Here is a 17,672-nt window from a genome sequence, read left to right as displayed (position 1 = left end):
AGCTTGAAGGCGATGTGGAATCATGACGTCACTGCCCCGTGAACGTATGAGGTCATTCACCTGTTTTGCGACGTGGCTCCTGTATAACCGCGGCTAAAATAGTATCAGTAACGTACATACGTAAACCTCATAAACTTTGATAAAAACATCATATCCATATAATATCAGGCCGGGCCCCGTAAGCTTCACGGCTAACGCTTATTCCGGCGCGTAGCCGGACGCCCTCTCGGTTAATATATATGATTATAAGTCATCTATCGTTCAGTAGCTGGATGGGCTCGATTATCTGCTTCCATTTCCTCCAAATCTGTTTATTGCTTCAATTATATTTCTGATAAAACTCGGCGCCGCTTTCCTGTCCAGAATTGAAGATCGATCCAACGATCAAATCTCAAGTTCTGAAGAACGAATAAAAACCCTTTAATTTTCACTGTACTAGCTAGCTGAGCTGATCGAGTTCCCATGGATGATGAGACGATGCTAATTACCAGTACTGTTGAGAAGCAGAAGAAGAGGCGCCGCCATAGCAGCAAAAACCCCAAGAGAAAGCAACAGCAACAGCAACAGCTGAAGGTCGTTTACATCTCCAACCCTGTTAGGGTAAACACCAGCGCCGCTAAATTCCGTGCGCTGGTGCAGGAACTCACCGGCCAAGACGCCGACGACTTGCCGGTGACGCCCCATGCCGCTGCTACTGGCGGCGGAAGACAAGGAATCTGCAGGCAAAAAGATGATGATGATGATGTCGGTACACCCAGCTGCGTGCAGGCCATGGAAGACCATGTAGTCCTCCAAGTACCGACGACTAGTATTCATCATCATCATCATCATCATCCTGGGACGACAGACACATCATCGGAGAACTCAAATCTCATTTTCGAGGATTCCTATGTGCCGCAGTTGCAAGAAAGCTTTCCGGCCGGGATACTCCCTTCAAACATCTGGTATGAATCAATATAGATCCAATTTTAATTACCACACTGAACCAACCAACCAACCAACCAATCTCTCTCTCTCTCTATATATATATATATGTATGAATGGCGGCGTGTGTACCTAAGCTAAGCAACCCTACTTTATTTAGTAGAGTTCTACTATATGTACTCTTAAATTCTACTCTCTTCATTTTTCTCTTGTACCCACCTTTGCTAGATAGGCTAGGGTTGCAACCTCAGCTCAATGAAAATATAATAATAATAATAATCTTGTTTCATTTCTAATTTAATATATTTTGTTTCATTTCTAATTTAATATATTTTCTGATTACGCATTTCAAACAGTACTGACTAATAAATAAAGTTGTAAATTTCTGACTATTTTTTGGATGTTTGAGCATTTTTTTTTTTTTTTTTTTGGGTTCTGTAGTAGAATTTATATGTAAATGCATGATTAAGTGGGATCTAGGAATGTGATACAATCTTACATTGATTTTACAAAAAATGATAAGTGATACTTAAATTGTGGTCAAATCTCTATTTACAACAGGGTGTTGCTATTTGCACCCCCTTTGACCAAATATGGTATAAAGTATCATTGAAAATGTAAAAAGGTGGTAAATTGTAATAAATATATGGGTGGTGCAAATAGCCTAATGGGTGGTCAAAATGCTATTTGCACCACCCTATTAAAACTGCATTTATGAGTTCAAAATTTAATTCTTAAAAAAAAAAAAAAAAAAAAAAAAACGAAGAATACACCATCGCCTTCTCCGGTGAGAAGGCGACGGACTGCCTTCTCACCGGAGAAGGCAACTGGACTGCCTTCTCCGGTGAGAAGGCAGCCCAGTGGGTCGCCTTCTCGCCGGAGAAGACAACCCATTTGCCTTCTCCGGTGAGAAGGCAGTCCATCGCCTTCTCACCGGAGAAGGTGACGGATCTTTTTTTTTTTTTTTTTTTTTTTTTTTTTAAATAACCCATTGGGTTGCCTTCTCCGGTGAGAAGGCAACCCACTGGGCTGCCTTCTCACCGGAGAAGGTGACTAGATGGAGTTGTTTTTTTGTTTTTTTTTTTTTTTTTTTTTTTTTTTTTTTTTGTAATTAAAATAAATAAATAAATAAAAATCTTTGACCATATTTAATGCTGACATTTACACCACCTATAAAGCTATTTGACCTACTAAGTAGGTGGTGCAAATAGTAAAATAGGTGGTGTAAATAGAATTACCCTTACAATAAGTTAATATTTGTGGTGAAGTTAATTGGTGTATCATTTGTGCTCTCAACGAGAGATCGATTGGCGCACGTGAGAAAATTCAGAATGAAAGGTAACCCTAATCCTAGAGCAATATAATTAATGACTCTTATTACTATCCAGTAGTGATTGGGATATTTATACCTAAATTGAGGGTTTTCATTTTGCATCTGCACACTTGGCTTATATATGCTTTTGTAGCTGCAGACTGCAGACTGCAGTCAATATTCTGAATATTGATTCTTTTGATTTTGAAGAATCTTTGTTTTTCTTTGCTTATATTTCTTATTTTCTTAATACACAAACAAACACATTAGTGTTTGGTTCACACGGGAATGTAAATTGGAATGAGAATCAAATACTTGATAAATAGTAATGAGTTTTGACAGAAGTATTTTACATGTTTAGTACTTAGGGTGGAATTGGAATGAGTACCAAGATGTTTGGTTATGATGGATCCTATAATGGGAATAAATTAAAAAACACAAAAAAAAAAAAACAAAAAAAAAAAGACAATTAATCCTAATATAATGATATTCAAAGCACCAATATGAACTAAAAAAAAAAAAAAAAAAAAAAAAAAACTAAACGCACTAATCCAAACTTAAAAATCAGATTACCAATAAAATGAAAAAATATGCATTTTAATTAAAAATATTACTCTGTACTTTCGTATTAGTATAACTATGTAATTAGAAAAATAAAAGTCTTGTACTCCAGTATATAAAGGTGTAATTTTTTGAATGATGAGAAAAAATCACAGCCACTATTTAAAAGTGTGTAGTGGATATATATTTATTTTGGGCGGGTTTCCAACGTTTGGCAATGGGCAAGTTGATGGACAAGACAAGGGCGGCGATAAAGTTTGTGAGGTGTGGTGTGTCCACTTTATTTTTATTTTTATTTTTTTTTCATTTTCTAGGGTTTGGAAGGTTGTGAAGATACATGGTAAGAGAAAATCTAAAAGCAAACCTTACCCAATTTGAAAGTCACTGCTCGAAAACGAGAGCTCACCTTCAGGTCCAGTACCTCACATTGAACACACACACACACACACATATATATATATATATATATATATATATATATATATATATATATATATATAGGACCAGATGTCTTTAATTTGTCTTCATTCTGATTCCTCATAAAAGAGTGGTTGAGTATGACATGTTTTTTTTCCTTCTGCTACTGAATTCTACAATGAATATATACGTTTATTTCAAATATACAGAGTTTTTCAATTGTATTTACTAGAGATAGTGTAATCTCAATTTTAAAGCAATTTGAATAGATTTTCTAGACTTAGGTCAATGGCGTTATTGGGTTATATAATGAGTTTACCCAAGATGCATGAGAGAAACTGAAAAAGTAAATATTGTTTTGACTCATTACTCGGGATACCTAAATCACATAAGAGTAAGCAGAATTTTAAAGAATATCTTGATAGGGGTGACCAAAGTTCTGATTCTGATTCAGTTCCAGTTTGAAACCGTCAGTTCCAATTCCTCAAATGGCTAAATCGGAATCCGAACCTTATATTAAGGTTCTGGTTCCGATTTTTATCGGCGGTTCCGATTAAAACCGGACGAATTCTAATCGGATTTATGTAAAAAAAAAAATACGATTTTTAGTTTTTGGCCAATGGCCATACTATTGGCGGCCAGTAGGCCACTAGCCTACGTCAATGACCTGCTGGTCTAGAATTCTGAAAAACCAAAATTATACCGCTTTGACTTTTCAAATTTTAACTTCATTTTTTTTTCTTTCCGTTCTGGACAGTTTCAAAATATTACAAACTTTAATCGGAACCTAAATATTTAAACTTTGTCCCAGAATATTACAAACATTATATTGCTGGCGTTTCCTAGGTTTTACATCGACATTTTTCTAGTGCCACAATACTAAATATTTAAATTTTGTTTAGTATGTTATTTGCCTGATAGTGATTGATTACGTGTAATATTATATCCATTATATTGTATCTAACAAAAATGAAGTGGTTGTCGTTTTGTGAGTACGTGTTGATTTGAATAATTTGGAGAGTGAAACCAACTTGGTTGAGTAATCGTTCACTCTTATTTTTTTAAGAGAGATCAGGAATTTAAACTCATCTTGTATTAAAAATCAATCTGACTAACAATTTACCTCTTAATTGAACCGATTCAGTACAAATGCGCAAATTATTGTATGGACCATGGTCCACACAATGTTATATGCACCATAACAAAAAGTACATTTTTAATACATTAAATGTACATTATTTTTATATTGAATGTACATTATACAATATAATGTACACTCAGAACAAAAATAATGTATATCCCCTATATACAATATACATTATTTTTGTACTGAATGTACATTATTTTATAATAGGCAAAATATAGTCCACACAACAATGATTGAAATGGGGACTAATTTGAATATGGAACGAGCTTAAAAGTGTCTTCTGCTCAGGACACCTTGTGGTCTAATAAAAAATAAATAAATAAAAAAAATTGGAAGGTGAACACTCAACAGCATGTGGTGATATGATGGAAGTAAAAGATGCATAATGGTTCTAATTAATTAATTTCTTTTCTTCTGAGTTTCTACTTCAACTGCTACTTCTTTTCTTTCCATCATCATCATCATAATCAATCAGCATATAGCACGGAACCAAAGAACATGAAAAACAGGTTTTGAAAAACCTAAAACATAAGACTATTTGCAGATTCTTTCATAGGTCACACTGTCTAGTTCCGCTAAAAGTCGGTGGTGGTGGTGCCTTCACTAAACATCTAAAACCATTCAATATATAGGAGACAAGAAAGCCTAGTCTTTGCATTTATTCATTGTACTTGTCATACCGCTGGCGTGCCACTTCAAGAAACCTTCTTCGAGGGCCTCTCGCATCCATGGGTGCCGACAACACTCAATTGCTTCGGGAATTGTCAGCCAGCTTCTTTTCCGAAGGCTCTGCTCTGGCCAAGAATCCAGCTCTTCCTTCACCAGCAAAGCAAACATGGAAGCTTTGCACAAACCCTCTGGACTGAACTCATCCTGAAGCGTCTTGCTTTTAAATAGGTAGTACCCCAGGAAATGCTGAAAATGTAGAAAATAGATCGAGGTGCAAAATCAGGAACAATGGAATCACAAAATGAAGCCTCACTTTCTTTGAATATCAAGACAAATACTGTAATGAGGAACGTAACACCTTTAATCATTGCAAAAATGTAGAGGCAATAGGATCATGATGAACATCATTACAAAATGAGAGGCTTTCCAAGTTTCGACCACAAAAGATAACAAAATACCAGATTGTTCATTTGGATTTTATAGATGAAGTGATGCAACAGAAGCTTGAAGCTTACCACTAGATCCCCACGAACTCCAGCCTCCTCAATGGCTTCACGCATAGCTGCCTCCTCAACGGTTTCATCATTTTCCCACCCACCCTATATATTTAAGACAAGCAAAAACATTACTAGCTGTGTGCCAATGCATATACTTCTCTGTTGCTTCACACAAAAACTATAAAAGAAGTGATGTGAAGCTGCATTGGGTTTCAAAAAGTAGCCTGGCTGTTACACATAAAAGCACAATGTTAAATGAACTTTAATTGTTATTTATTAAACAAATATACTCCTTTTTTTTCAATTGACTGAATGAGATAGAGCCTAAGAGAATACTACTGAGTAATTTTGAAGAAAACAATTTCAATAGCAAACCCAAATCTGATCTTAGGTACTTCTATTATATCCCACAAGACCATCAAAGAATGAAGTCCAAGGGAAAAATATAAGCATGCGTTCGTTTTTCCATGAAACATATTTTGACAAATTGTTATACCATGGACTAGGGTCCACCTTGCATTGTGAACCCTGGTCCAAAATGAGTAAATGACATTCAGATTATGTATCAGTGTGTCTGTAAATAAATTGAAGGCACATAATATGTTGACTGCAAATACATAATCTAAATGTCATTTTGGACCAAGGTCTACAATGGAAGGTGGACCATGATCCATGATATAATTTGCCTATTTTGACCCTCTTGAAGAAAACCATTGGAAATTTTGTATCCAGTAGCTGTGTATCAAAACTCCTGGTCCTCTATAGGGTCTATAAGAGTTCCATCAAAATCATCTCTTTCCAAATCTAAGAGGTACTAAGATTAAAAGTTTAAAACTGTAATGCAAAAGAGTAGAAAGCCAAAATAACAAAAGTCTCAAGAGGATTTACTCTCTCCGTAATTACATATGAATGAGAACAATTTCATTTATGCTAACTGCAACAGTATATTGTTTGGACCTTAAAGGCAACATTCATGTTTACCTTAGGAAACAGAAGACCAGGTCCACTAGTTGAGTTTATCATAAGCACTTCAACAACTTTTCTTGAGATGTCATCACCATTTTCTGCTACATTTCTAAACCTAAAAGGAATACACCTGCAAGAACTCAACACAGTCAAAAAAAGCCTAAGATATTTACATATCCTGTTTCCTAATTCATGTTTGTAAACATCAATAAAACACTGGAGTCAATTGGTGAAGATATAATAACCCAGTCGAGAAAGCAATGCTCAGACAGAGAGGAACAACAATAAAACCTACGAGTTAATCACAAAGTCTATGCCATACACTTAACCAAGCATTTGTAATGTACCATTACAGATCACTCGGTATGATTTGTTCAATTGGGACTTGACCATGTTTTAGTAATCTTGACACACTAGCATTGACCTCTAGACTTTCATTTTCTTTTTCTTCTATGTATATTTGACATAGACAATTAGACATCCAATTTAGCAGTGTCCTTACAAATGCTAAACCATTGGCAAACTTACAAAGTCAGCAAAACCCCGTCTCTTAGCCTAAAATCATTCCTCAACTACCCTGCCTCTTTTTAATACCCATGTAGATGACTACATGAGGATGAACCATAAAAAATTTCAATTTCCAAGCATTTTAGATTCATTTTTAACATTATTGAATCTTCTGGAATAAGGACTGTCCTTATACTATCCAAGAATGCAGATTTTCTTGCACAAGCAAGCACTGTTTCATTTTTACAAAGGTATACCTCTCTGCTATATACCTGCCTGAACAGGCTAGGTCAAACTGATCAAATTCCGGGCATAATCTATTCAGCCCTTGATTTCTAGGGTACCAAAGGTCGGGGTGGCGAGCAAAAAACAGTTGAACGAAAAGAAAGAAAAAGACAGAATCTTTTGACCATTATAGCTATCAGCATTCTCTTTACCGCCGTTTCCCTCAATCAAAAAACACCTGCAAATAGTAGCAGTTCATCGAGAGATCCCATTCCCTCCTATTCCTCCCCAAAACGAAACAACCCGAATCCGAACCACGAGATATCCCAGCAAAAAACAAAACAACATTGCGATTCCAACAAAAATTTCCGCAGCGAGGAAACACACATTTCAACAAAAATAAAAAATAAAAAAAATCAAATAAATCGAAAAAAGAAGAAGCACGGAAATGAATGCATAGACGAAGGGGAGCAGATGAAAAAGCACCCGGCGATGAGGCGAAAGCCTTCGTGGTAGCGTTGCTGTTGCCTACCAGTCCGAGCCACCAATTCAGACATTTCTTCCTGCTAAGCAAACAGCGAACACAGAAGAGATCTTCCTCGCAGAAATTGGTAAATATTATATTATATAAATATATCACAATCTGCGGCGAAGAATCGTAATCATGTTGTTGTATTCCTCGTGAAACACCCAATTTTGAAACTCAATCACCTCATTGGGATGTGAAATGTATTGCTAACTTTTCCCTGAGATCGCCCCATAGTGTAGAGAGAGAAAATGAGAGAGATCAGCGCATGAACCGGAGCAACATGGGATGAGGATGCGCCAGAGCTGATGGTGTGAGTCACGCAGTCAATTCTGCTTCAAGTCGGTTACGATTCTCTCTTTTTCGCTATATTATTATTATTATTATTATTGTTATTATTATTATTATTATATTATTACTAGTAATTCACCGCGCGATGCACGAAAAAAAATTATGTTATTATAAATATAAATAAAAAGTATAAAAACTAAAATATTTTAAATTGTTTAATATAATAATATTTTTGAGCTTCCATTGGTCAAGTATTTATTATTTTTATAAAATACAAAATTACAATTAAAATTAAAATTAAAATTTTATATGGTTAATATAATCTCTAATTATGTACATATTTAAATAAACTTATAGAGAGAATTTACATAATTACATTTATTTATTCTTAATTGTATTTCATCTATATTATAATTTTCGCAATACGAATAATAACTAAGATAATTACATTTGGAAAGTAAATTTCAAATTTTGTATGAGTAAATTTAAACTCTAATTGAACACATTTTTTATATGATTATATAATATATAGCTATTTTATTTTTCAAAAGTACATTTTTTATATGATTATATAATATATAGCTATTTTATTTTTCAAATGTTGTGCTTTTTTTTTTTTTAATAAAGGATGTTGTGGCATTAATTGTAATATTAATTACTTCCCAACCATATAGCTTTATTATAGTTAAGATTATTATTATTATTATTCCCAAACAAATAATAAATGACTATTAATAATTAACTGAAAATTAAAAATATTTCGAAACTTGCTCAAATGTAAAAAAATAAAATGAATATTAATAATTGATTAAAAAATAAAAATGAAATGAATATTAATACTCTAATATTAATAAATTATTGGAAATATAAAAATTTTCATTGAAATTAGGACAATTGAAAAAGGAAATGAATATTAATACTTGAATATTAATAAGTTACTAAAAATATAAAAATTACTGGTATAAAATATATTAATAAAAATGTAAAATGAAGTTTGCATCTCTATGTTTAGCCTAGATAGAAAGAAATATTAATCTTGATTATATATTTTATAAAATGTAAAGTTAGTGGAAATATAAAAAAAAATTGTTATTAATAATTAACTAATTAATTAATATGTATTAAAAAAATAATTGATTGAGAATAAAAATGACAAGAAATTTAGGCCAATTGAAATAAGAAATGACTATTAATGTTTTAAAAAATGACTATTAATAATTGATTAAAAATGAAAAATATTTTCAAATTGGCTCAGTATATAGAAAGAATATTAATTTTGGTTATATATTTTATAAAATATAAAGTTACTGAAAAAAAAATCGTATATATATGTTACTGAAATATAATTATGTAAAGATATATATTTAAAATGAAAAATGGAATAGAATCGTTTAGTATCCACAATTTATAAATAAAATTGTGTAATTAAAGATGGAAAGAGGTTTGTAATACCAAATGGAAATATAAGGTTTAGCCGAGATGAAAATTAATAATTTTTACATCAAATGTTATTTTATACTTAGAATATAAGGATTGTATAATTATAAGGTTGAGCCGTCAAAAAAAAAAAAAGGTTAGCCGAGATGAAAAAAATATTAATCTCGATTATATATTTTATAAAATGTAAAGTTACTGAAAATATTTTAAAAAATATGTATATATATATATATATATATATATATATATATATATATGTGTGTTATTGGAAATATAGTTATGTAAAGATATATATTTACAAATGGAAAATTGAATAGAATCATTTAGTATCCACAATTTATAAGAAAATTTGTGTAACTAAAGATGAAAATGTTATTGCAATACGTATGAATGGTTCAAAAGAAACTAATTATAGATTTTGTAGCACATCTTTATCCAAAATTATGTGACCTCATTACAATACATATAGTTCAAATTATGCACAATATAATGTTGTTGCTGGAAATTGAAACTGAATTTTTTTTTAGTGAGACGCGCATTTTTAATTAAACGACGTCGTTTTGCATCCGTATGCAACATGCATGGTGCATACGGATGCACAGCATAATTTGCCGTTGTTAGTGGTACCGTTCAAAAATTGTGAATATAGAGTTCAAAAATTGTGTTATATTGTTAATATAATTGTGAATATAGAGTTCTGCAATTGTGAATATAATTGAGTTCTGTAATTTTGTATATTGAGATCTAAAATTGTGAATATTCAGTTCTAAAATTGTGAATATAGAGTTCTAAAATTGTAAATATAGAGTCCTGTAATTTTGTATATTGAGATTTAAAATTGTGAATATAGAGTTCTAAAATTGTGAATATAGAGTTCAAAAATTGTGAATATAGAGGAACGATTTTTTTTTTTTAAATTCAGACGGCATCGTTTTGAACCCGGGTCTACCTTGCAAGGTACCCGGGTCCACATCATAATTTGCCGTGTAACTAGGGCAAATATATCGTGAACCAGGGCGCACAATGCATTGTGTGCCTTGGCCTAAAACGTCATCGTTTTGTACCTGTTTTTTTTTTTTTTTTTTTGGTAATTCCGCTTTCCGTGTCTATTGTTAACTTCTTAAAAAATCTCATGATTCGAATGTACATAATTGTATAACAGAATGTACATAATTGTATAATAGAATACACATACTCTTTTTTGAAAAGATAATACACATAATCTAACATAATACATAATACACATAAACTTTTAACTCTTAAAAAAATCCTCTGTTTCAAATGTACATAATTGTATAAAAGAATGTACATAATTGTATAAAAAATGTACATAATTGTATAACAGAATACACATACACTCTCTCGCGTCAACTCCACATAACTTAACAAAACGATGTCATTTTAGGTAGGGCGGGACGAACAATATAGTATGCGCCCTGGTGCACGATATAACAATTGTGTAACCAGCTAGCGGGTACTCACCCAACTCCCAAATTTTATCTAAATATACTTTTAAATTTAATTGATTTAGTTTTGGTTTTTTTTTTTTTTTTTAATTTAATTGATTTAGTATTTAAAAATTTTGTTCATAAGAAAATTGAATTTCTAAACTCTCAATCTAATATACCTCTATCATAACTAACTAGACTAACAATGGTTGTTGTTATTGTGAAACTGAGATATCATTGCATGAAGAGTTGTGTCATCTCGATTGTAAGAATGTAATAAGAATATAGTAAAGTAAAGAGAAGATTAGAGATACAGAGGGAATCATCTATTTTTTATTAATCATCCTTCAATATAATATATACAAGATATACAGAGTTCTAATATAACTACAATACTACAAATGATGAAGATGTATTATCATAGTATAATACCTATAGTAGTGTCCATACATATTTATTCATAACACTGCTTAGTATTTAGATATGGTCGTTCCGTATCCCTAGTATTATGTTTATTTGGTGCCTCTATAAATTACTAGAGTTTTTCGTCATCTAAACGAACGTCTTCAGGACATAATTCTTTAAGATATTTCAAGAGCGACAAAGTTTCTTTACTTGATCTAATATTATGATTCTACTTATCTCTTACACCTACAGTTTTGGCATCGAGGAGTATTGATATATATGTTTGGTGTAAGTTGGGGAAGGTATACGAGACCTAGTCACTATTTTATGATCAGTATGATCAATAGATATATCTGACAGATTATTTGTTAAAATTTACAAATTGATCATCTTTGTAAATTCTAATTCAGTCTAACTAATACGTGAGTTTAAATAAATAAGATCTTTTCATTCCATGGAATTTCTCAACATTCATTTGGGTTATCTCTCTTTCTAATGCCGTGAATCAATCTTCATAAACTATGCATTAAGTGTACCTTATTATTCAATGATACTCTATAACGTTAGGTATTTAGGCAAAGAAATTTATAACAAAATGTATACCTAATTATTAGAAAAAAAAAAAAGAAAACAATTTGAAAAAAAAATATAAAATTCAGAAGAAGGTAGAGGCAACCATGGCAAACTATTTTTAAATTATTGTTTTTCAATTACTTTATGGCAATTTATATCCTACACCACGGCGCGCGTTGCATTGTGCGCCCAAATGCAAAACAACGTCGTTTTATTTTTTTTATTATTATTATTTTTTTTTTTGAAATTTTCCGCCCCAGTGTTTGGCAGTTAATTTTTCTTTAAAAAAAACTATGTTCAAAAATGTACATAATGTTATACATGGATGTACATAATTGAATACATAAATGTACATAATTGTATAACAAAATATAGATACTATTTTTTAAAAGATAATACACATAATCTAACATAATACATAATAAACATAAACTTTTAACCTAATACACATTAACTCTTAACATAATACACAAAAATTTCCTGATTAGGATGTACATAATTGTATAAAAAAAGTGTACATAATTGTATAAACAAATATACATAATCACAGCAACTTCCTACCACGCCTCCCAAAACGACATCGTTTTGGGAGGCGCGCGGCGCACAGTGCTACGCGCGCCGTGGTGTAGGGTATAACGATTGTTACCTTATAGAGCAAACTAAACACTCAAATCAACCTTCTAAAGATTAAACAAAACTGGACTTGCTTGGTTGAAGAAGTTATTAAACATATTGACAAAGAAATTAATTCATGTACAAACTAGATAACTACCCATATATAATGAGCCACTTGGTTTCCAAATCTCCAAACATTTTTAAATTTGGTAAAGAGAAACATGAAAAGAAAGGCAATTGTATTGAATTGTTTGAAGAGGTAAAGACAATAATACTACACTTATATAAGGTGTACACTAACCCATTGCTATACTACATTGTAAGTTGTTACAGAGTGTAGTATTCCAAAAAAAAAAAAAAAAAAACCATGGCCATATATGTTAAAGGTACAATCTAGCTGGGATTGTGAAGTGTTTACATAAGAACCTCAAACACAAGAAAGAGAGCTGTTGGTGCGTCATAATTGCCCCAGAAGCCGCGATATTGAACTGTAAGTCCCAACGCTGCCACAGATTATGCCCAAACAAACGATTGCAATACTCAACGTGACCTGTGATGATTACTACAATTCGTTAATGGTGGAAATCATCACGGGCAGAAGAGAAAACTCAAAAAGAAAACAACTTTACCTGTTTACTTGTTGCCTCATCACCCACAATTTTCAGAAAGCACAGAGATGGCATTATCAATGCCTGAAGCAAAGCCCAGCGCAGAATGAGAGAGGAGATCTAAGAGCTAATAATTCTTTTATCAACACAAAACGGGGATATATATATATGATACTTACCATAAGTACACTACAGAGAGAACCAACAAGTGCCATCATAGTACCTGCAAGTAAGGGGAGGCGTTCCAGAAATGAATTTTGATAGAGAAGACAACGAAGAAAAGATGATGTTACCAGTTACTTACTGAAAAAGGGAACCGTAAAAGCAACAAAAAGAGTAGATATGGCGAGGGCAGTCCTTAGCAGAACGAAACACCAAAAGTTGGTAGACAAACTATGAGGCAGAAGTTCTTCTATACTCCTAGCACATGGATTCATTAGCAAGGCATATTTGAGAAGCGTTAAGGAATCAGCCCAGGCCAAAGAATTAGCAACAACAGTGTTAGTGTATGACAAAATCATATATGATTTTTTTTTTTTTTTTTATGAAATGACTAAAGAAAAGGATATTTGGCGATTGGGATTAAAACCTGCATAGAGTGAGAATTATGGAATTAGTATTGCCGTAAATCTTGGAACTAAGGGAAAAAACCAGATCGAATAGTACTCACTGTTGTCCATACTGCAACTTTAGAAACAACGAAATCTTTTGGCATATTCAAAGTAATCTGTGACAGTGTGTCTGGACCAAACATCATAAATCCCATGACTGCAGCGCCACCATACATGAGAACACACAAACTAAAACTGCGCCACAATCAAAACCACCGGCATTATATTAGACAGGCAAATGAAAGTCGAAAAATCCCAAGAACCACACGGTGTTCATACCATATAATTAAAGCCTTTGTAAATTGGGTTTTGTCAGCCATAGAATGGTAGATATTTGGAAAAACGGAGTGCCCTGAATAGCAGAAACCATGGACACCAACTGCAAATGGAACACCTTTCCAGTTTACCACTTGACCTGTATGGTGAAATCCCACATTATCTGCTGTACCAAGAAGTAGTAGAGAAAGAACTAATGTAGCGGCTGAAAGCACCCCTCCAGCTGCAAAATAAAAATAAAAAATAAAAATGAAAGAAAATAGGTTATGATATGGGATGGTGGATCCTTCTACTAGAAGTCATGAAACAAGTAAAGAACCTGAAAGATAAGAGATCAGTCGTAAATCCTTCAACCATAATGTTGGGAGAATGACAAGTACACCTAGGGTTGCAAATATTTTCTCAGAACTTAATTTGAAACTCGGCAAATCAATCTTCACTCCAGGGAATAACCTGGTAAGGTTATCACCCTCCAAAATAACATATTCCACGCAAGATGACTGCAGTAAAAGAATGTGAATTAGAAATTAGGTTGATATTAAACTCAGTCAAAGCAATCTGCAAAGGTTGTAGGAAACATGACCCTTACATATAGCTCCAAGTACAAAAGGATCTGCATCAAATCAAGAATACAAAAATAAAGTCAAATACTTATCATCAATACAACTCAAATTGGATATGTCCCTTTTCTAAACAAAATTGCATGGATGTTGAGAACTAGTACATTAATACATATACATATTAGTTTGTTTAGAGACCTAAAATGTATGTATGAATTATATTGCAATAGTAAGATACAAAGGTAGGTAAATTGTGTTGGATTAAAACGCTAATCATATCACGTAGAAGCAGAAATGCAGCAAATGGTGGACAAAAGTGATATATAAATTCTTCTTATATGCATGCTTCATCACCTAATTAAAAGCTCAGTCTAGCTACTTACAGAAACAAATATACGCCCAAATTTGCCAAATGCAGCTTCTCCCATATCAGCAAAGGTCCAGATACCAAATTTGGTTTCGAAACACCTCCGCATTAGAGTGGCTGTGTAACAACATACAACAGCAAAAAGAACAAGCACTGCTAAACTTGCCCAACCAGCTTCTCTCACTGTAAATGCTGTTGAAAGAAGTCCAATCCCAGCCAATACATTTAAGCCTGTATGTTCCATAGAAAACGACATCTTGAACGACCAAATAGAAATAGAGAAGTAATTCGATTGACAATAAAATAGCTGGGGGAAACAGGAAATTAAAGTTCCTAACCATTGAAAATAGTTTGAACTAGTGTACATCCATAGCTAATAGGAAGTTCCCCAGTTGGTTGCTTATGATATGTTGACCTCTGTGAGAACGAAGGTTGTACTCTCGAGGGTACTCTCGACGGCCTTGCAGAGTCTCGTCTTTGAAATACTTTTTCAAGGTCAGGCAACAATGGAACCTTCCCAGTAGCATCCAAGTTACCAGAACTTTGGAAGTCAAAACTTGAAAAAATACTACTAGCTCGGCGTATTACAGATGTCATTTGAGGAGTTGCAGCAATTGAAAACATATCAGTTGCTTCCCTGGAATTCAAACCAAAAAATCACCAGCTTTAATTAGAACACCCCTTTAATTTTCACAAATAGCTACATGAATCAGTCTATATGTATTATGTATATGTGATCTCTGGATAAAGTTTCTGCAAATCATCTATACATATACATTTTAACTTTACCCCAGGCCACTTTAAATTTTAAATACATTTCATACTCCAATATATAGGATGAAAACAAAGAGTCCATTGGATTGAATATTTGAATCTCTCCAAAATAAAGTTGTAAGCTTTTGTTTGTTATAACCAATGCTATTATCTAATGATCATTGATCAAACAAAAAAAGAAAAAAATGTACCACTTATCACTGAAATATTTTTTTAAAGTATGAATTTTGACTCTAATCATTCCCCTGCAGATATGTACATAAATGTTGTAAGTAAAAACACACCTGAAACTTTGCGGCCATTGTTGGTAAGTTCTTCCTTCGGGTTCATCGCCGCCGGCACCAGCACCCTCTTCTTCATACATACTCTCTGCCACTTCATACTCTGATTCGGATTCGTCACCGCAATCCGATATATTATCTTTCCTATCCGCCATGAAACGTTTATTCTGTAATTCCGGTACGTGAAAGATAGAAGGATGAAAAGAAGAAAAGGGGGTGTGTGTGATGTGTTTTGGGTGCGTAAAGTGATGAAATTTGGGTTTGTTTGTGTCTGTAGTGGGAAGATTTGGAGGGGTTTAAATACGTACAAGGCAGAAGATTCACGAAAGATGCTGACAAAGCGACAGCAAAGAAACAGGGTTCAATCCAATCTTATAGTATGTATATGTAACTATGTAATAATTAGTATGTAACCAAACAAAATTGTAATTACTTTTGTTGCTCAATAATTGACAGCTATACTATATGATGACGGTATTAATAATTATCTTTATATATCTCTAACTAATTTTAATTTTAATATAAAGTACTAACATTAGACATCGATTTTTATGCATTGCATATAAAAGATATATATATATATATATATATATATATATGTGTGTGTGTGTGTGTGTGTGTGTGTGAGAGAGAGAGAGAGAGAGAACTAATTATGAGTAGATGAAATTAATTAATTTGGGTTCAAATAAATTAAATTAATTAATTCTGGATTTAAAATAAGAATAAGATAACAAAGACAATGAAAAAATAGGACAATGACATTGCTAGAGATTTTTTTGTATGAATGTTTGTCTATTACAAGATTAGTAATAAGAGAACATCATCATGTCCTAACCAAAACAAGGTCTACGTACCTAACAAACCCCCTAAATAGGGCAGCCCTTGAGATTAGGTCAAGGCTTGATCGCCCCCACCTAGGCTCGGGGGACAAACTCCGGAGGTCAATTCTGATGTCGGGTCCTCACCCCTGCTTGGGCAGTTTTCGTACTGGACCCCTTATACTTAACCTTTTCTCCTTGGGTTGGACTCAATATATTCATCATATGTAACATATAATTTAATTATGTTCATAAAATGAGTAAAATTTATGTGTATGCAACTGATATCCAAATATAAACATATAAACATTATACAAAAATGTTGAATAATTTTTTTAAATAATTTTAATAAAATATGATGATAATTAATTGTTACGGGTGATTGTAGAATAACATTTAGGTTGTGAATGTGGTGAAATGTACCATTTCAGCTATATTATATTCTAAATGTAGTTCATGTACAAGTTACATGAGTGCGAAGCGGATTGGAGCAAATTTAGGGTAAATTTACATCCAATCTGTTAAAAGTGGATTTTACAAATCTTATTCACATTCAGATCCAATAGGGTGCAATCCAATATGATCCGGTATGTTAATAGCAAATTTGACCAATTGGATGTGGATAGGATGTCAAATTTTAAGTTTAAACAATAAAATAAACTACTCCATATAATACAAGATTTCAAATATTCAAAAATCAAAATCACAATTATTTTTCAAGAATCCCATTAAAAAGAAAAACCAAATATCAAAATTTGAAATACAAACAAACCAAATATCAAAAATTCCGCAGCGAGGAAACACACATTTCAGCAAATAAAAAAATAAAAAAATCAAATAAATCGAAAAAAAAAAAA

At 32.6% G+C, this 17,672-nt stretch overlaps 3 protein-coding genes across 3 annotated transcripts; 1 reads left to right on the top strand and 2 right to left on the bottom strand.

The window, feature by feature from the left end:
* The first annotated feature begins 237 nt into the window (after positions 1-237).
* LOC109158988 lies at positions 238-1,225 on the top strand. Its single transcript, XM_019306945.1, has 2 exons — positions 238-714; positions 757-1,225. Exons 1-2 carry the CDS (start codon positions 463-465, stop codon positions 958-960), a joined length of 456 nt encoding a protein of 151 aa, XP_019162490.1. The 5' UTR covers positions 238-462; the 3' UTR covers positions 961-1,225.
* Positions 1,226-4,722: 3,497 nt separating this feature from the next.
* Positions 4,723-8,082, bottom strand: LOC109158987 (nudix hydrolase 16, mitochondrial-like). The gene is made up of 4 exons (XM_019306944.1): positions 7,712-8,082; positions 6,509-6,623; positions 5,546-5,629; positions 4,723-5,276 (listed from the first exon to the last, which is right to left on the bottom strand). The coding sequence occupies exons 1-4, from the start codon at positions 7,780-7,782 to the stop codon at positions 5,007-5,009; spliced, it is 540 nt and encodes a 179-aa protein (XP_019162489.1). The 5' UTR covers positions 7,783-8,082; the 3' UTR covers positions 4,723-5,006.
* A 4,694-nt stretch (positions 8,083-12,776) lies between these two features.
* LOC109158982 (vacuolar amino acid transporter 1-like) lies at positions 12,777-16,315 on the bottom strand. The gene is made up of 12 exons (XM_019306936.1): positions 16,001-16,315; positions 15,281-15,579; positions 14,959-15,173; positions 14,605-14,628; positions 14,335-14,515; positions 14,019-14,238; positions 13,799-13,934; positions 13,698-13,717; positions 13,433-13,578; positions 13,308-13,351; positions 13,150-13,212; positions 12,777-13,070 (listed from the first exon to the last, which is right to left on the bottom strand). The coding sequence occupies exons 1-12, from the start codon at positions 16,150-16,152 to the stop codon at positions 12,978-12,980; spliced, it is 1,593 nt and encodes a 530-aa protein (XP_019162481.1). The 5' UTR covers positions 16,153-16,315; the 3' UTR covers positions 12,777-12,977.
* Between the last annotated feature and the right edge of the window lie 1,357 nt (positions 16,316-17,672).

This window comes from Ipomoea nil, unplaced genomic scaffold (genome assembly GCF_001879475.1).
Source record: "Ipomoea nil cultivar Tokyo-kokei standard unplaced genomic scaffold, Asagao_1.1 scaffold2826, whole genome shotgun sequence".
NCBI lineage: Eukaryota > Viridiplantae > Streptophyta > Magnoliopsida > Solanales > Convolvulaceae > Ipomoea > Ipomoea nil.
The sequence above is the reverse complement of the archived record's forward strand: the minus strand, read 5'-3'. Positions and strand labels throughout refer to the sequence as shown.

What these genes read in the sequence shown, in the direction of transcription:
- LOC109158982 (XM_019306936.1), bottom strand. Translation starts at nt 16,152, where the DNA reads ATGGCGGATAGGAAAGATAATATATCGGATTGCGGTGACGAATCCGAA. An exon ending in TTTTGTACTTGGAGCTATAT is followed by an intron (nt 14,516 to 14,604) that starts GTAAGGGTCATG and finishes CTTTTACTGCAG; the next exon opens with TCATCTTGCGTGGAATATGT. An exon ending in ACAAAGGCTTTAATTATATG is followed by an intron (nt 13,935 to 14,018) that starts GTATGAACACCG and finishes ATTGTGGCGCAG; the next exon opens with TTTTAGTTTGTGTGTTCTCA.
- LOC109158987 (XM_019306944.1), bottom strand. Translation starts at nt 7,782, where the DNA reads ATGTCTGAATTGGTGGCTCGGACTGGTAGGCAACAGCAACGCTACCAC. An exon ending in CTGGTCTTCTGTTTCCTAAG is followed by an intron (nt 5,630 to 6,508) that starts GTAAACATGAAT and finishes TTAAATATATAG; the next exon opens with GGTGGGTGGGAAAATGATGA. An exon ending in GAGTTCGTGGGGATCTAGTG is followed by an intron (nt 5,277 to 5,545) that starts GTAAGCTTCAAG and finishes CTACATTTTCAG; the next exon opens with CATTTCCTGGGGTACTACCT.
- LOC109158988 (XM_019306945.1), top strand. Translation starts at nt 463, where the DNA reads ATGGATGATGAGACGATGCTAATTACCAGTACTGTTGAGAAGCAGAAG. An exon ending in CTGGCGGCGGAAGACAAGGA is followed by an intron (nt 715 to 756) that starts ATCTGCAGGCAA and finishes GTCGGTACACCC; the next exon opens with AGCTGCGTGCAGGCCATGGA.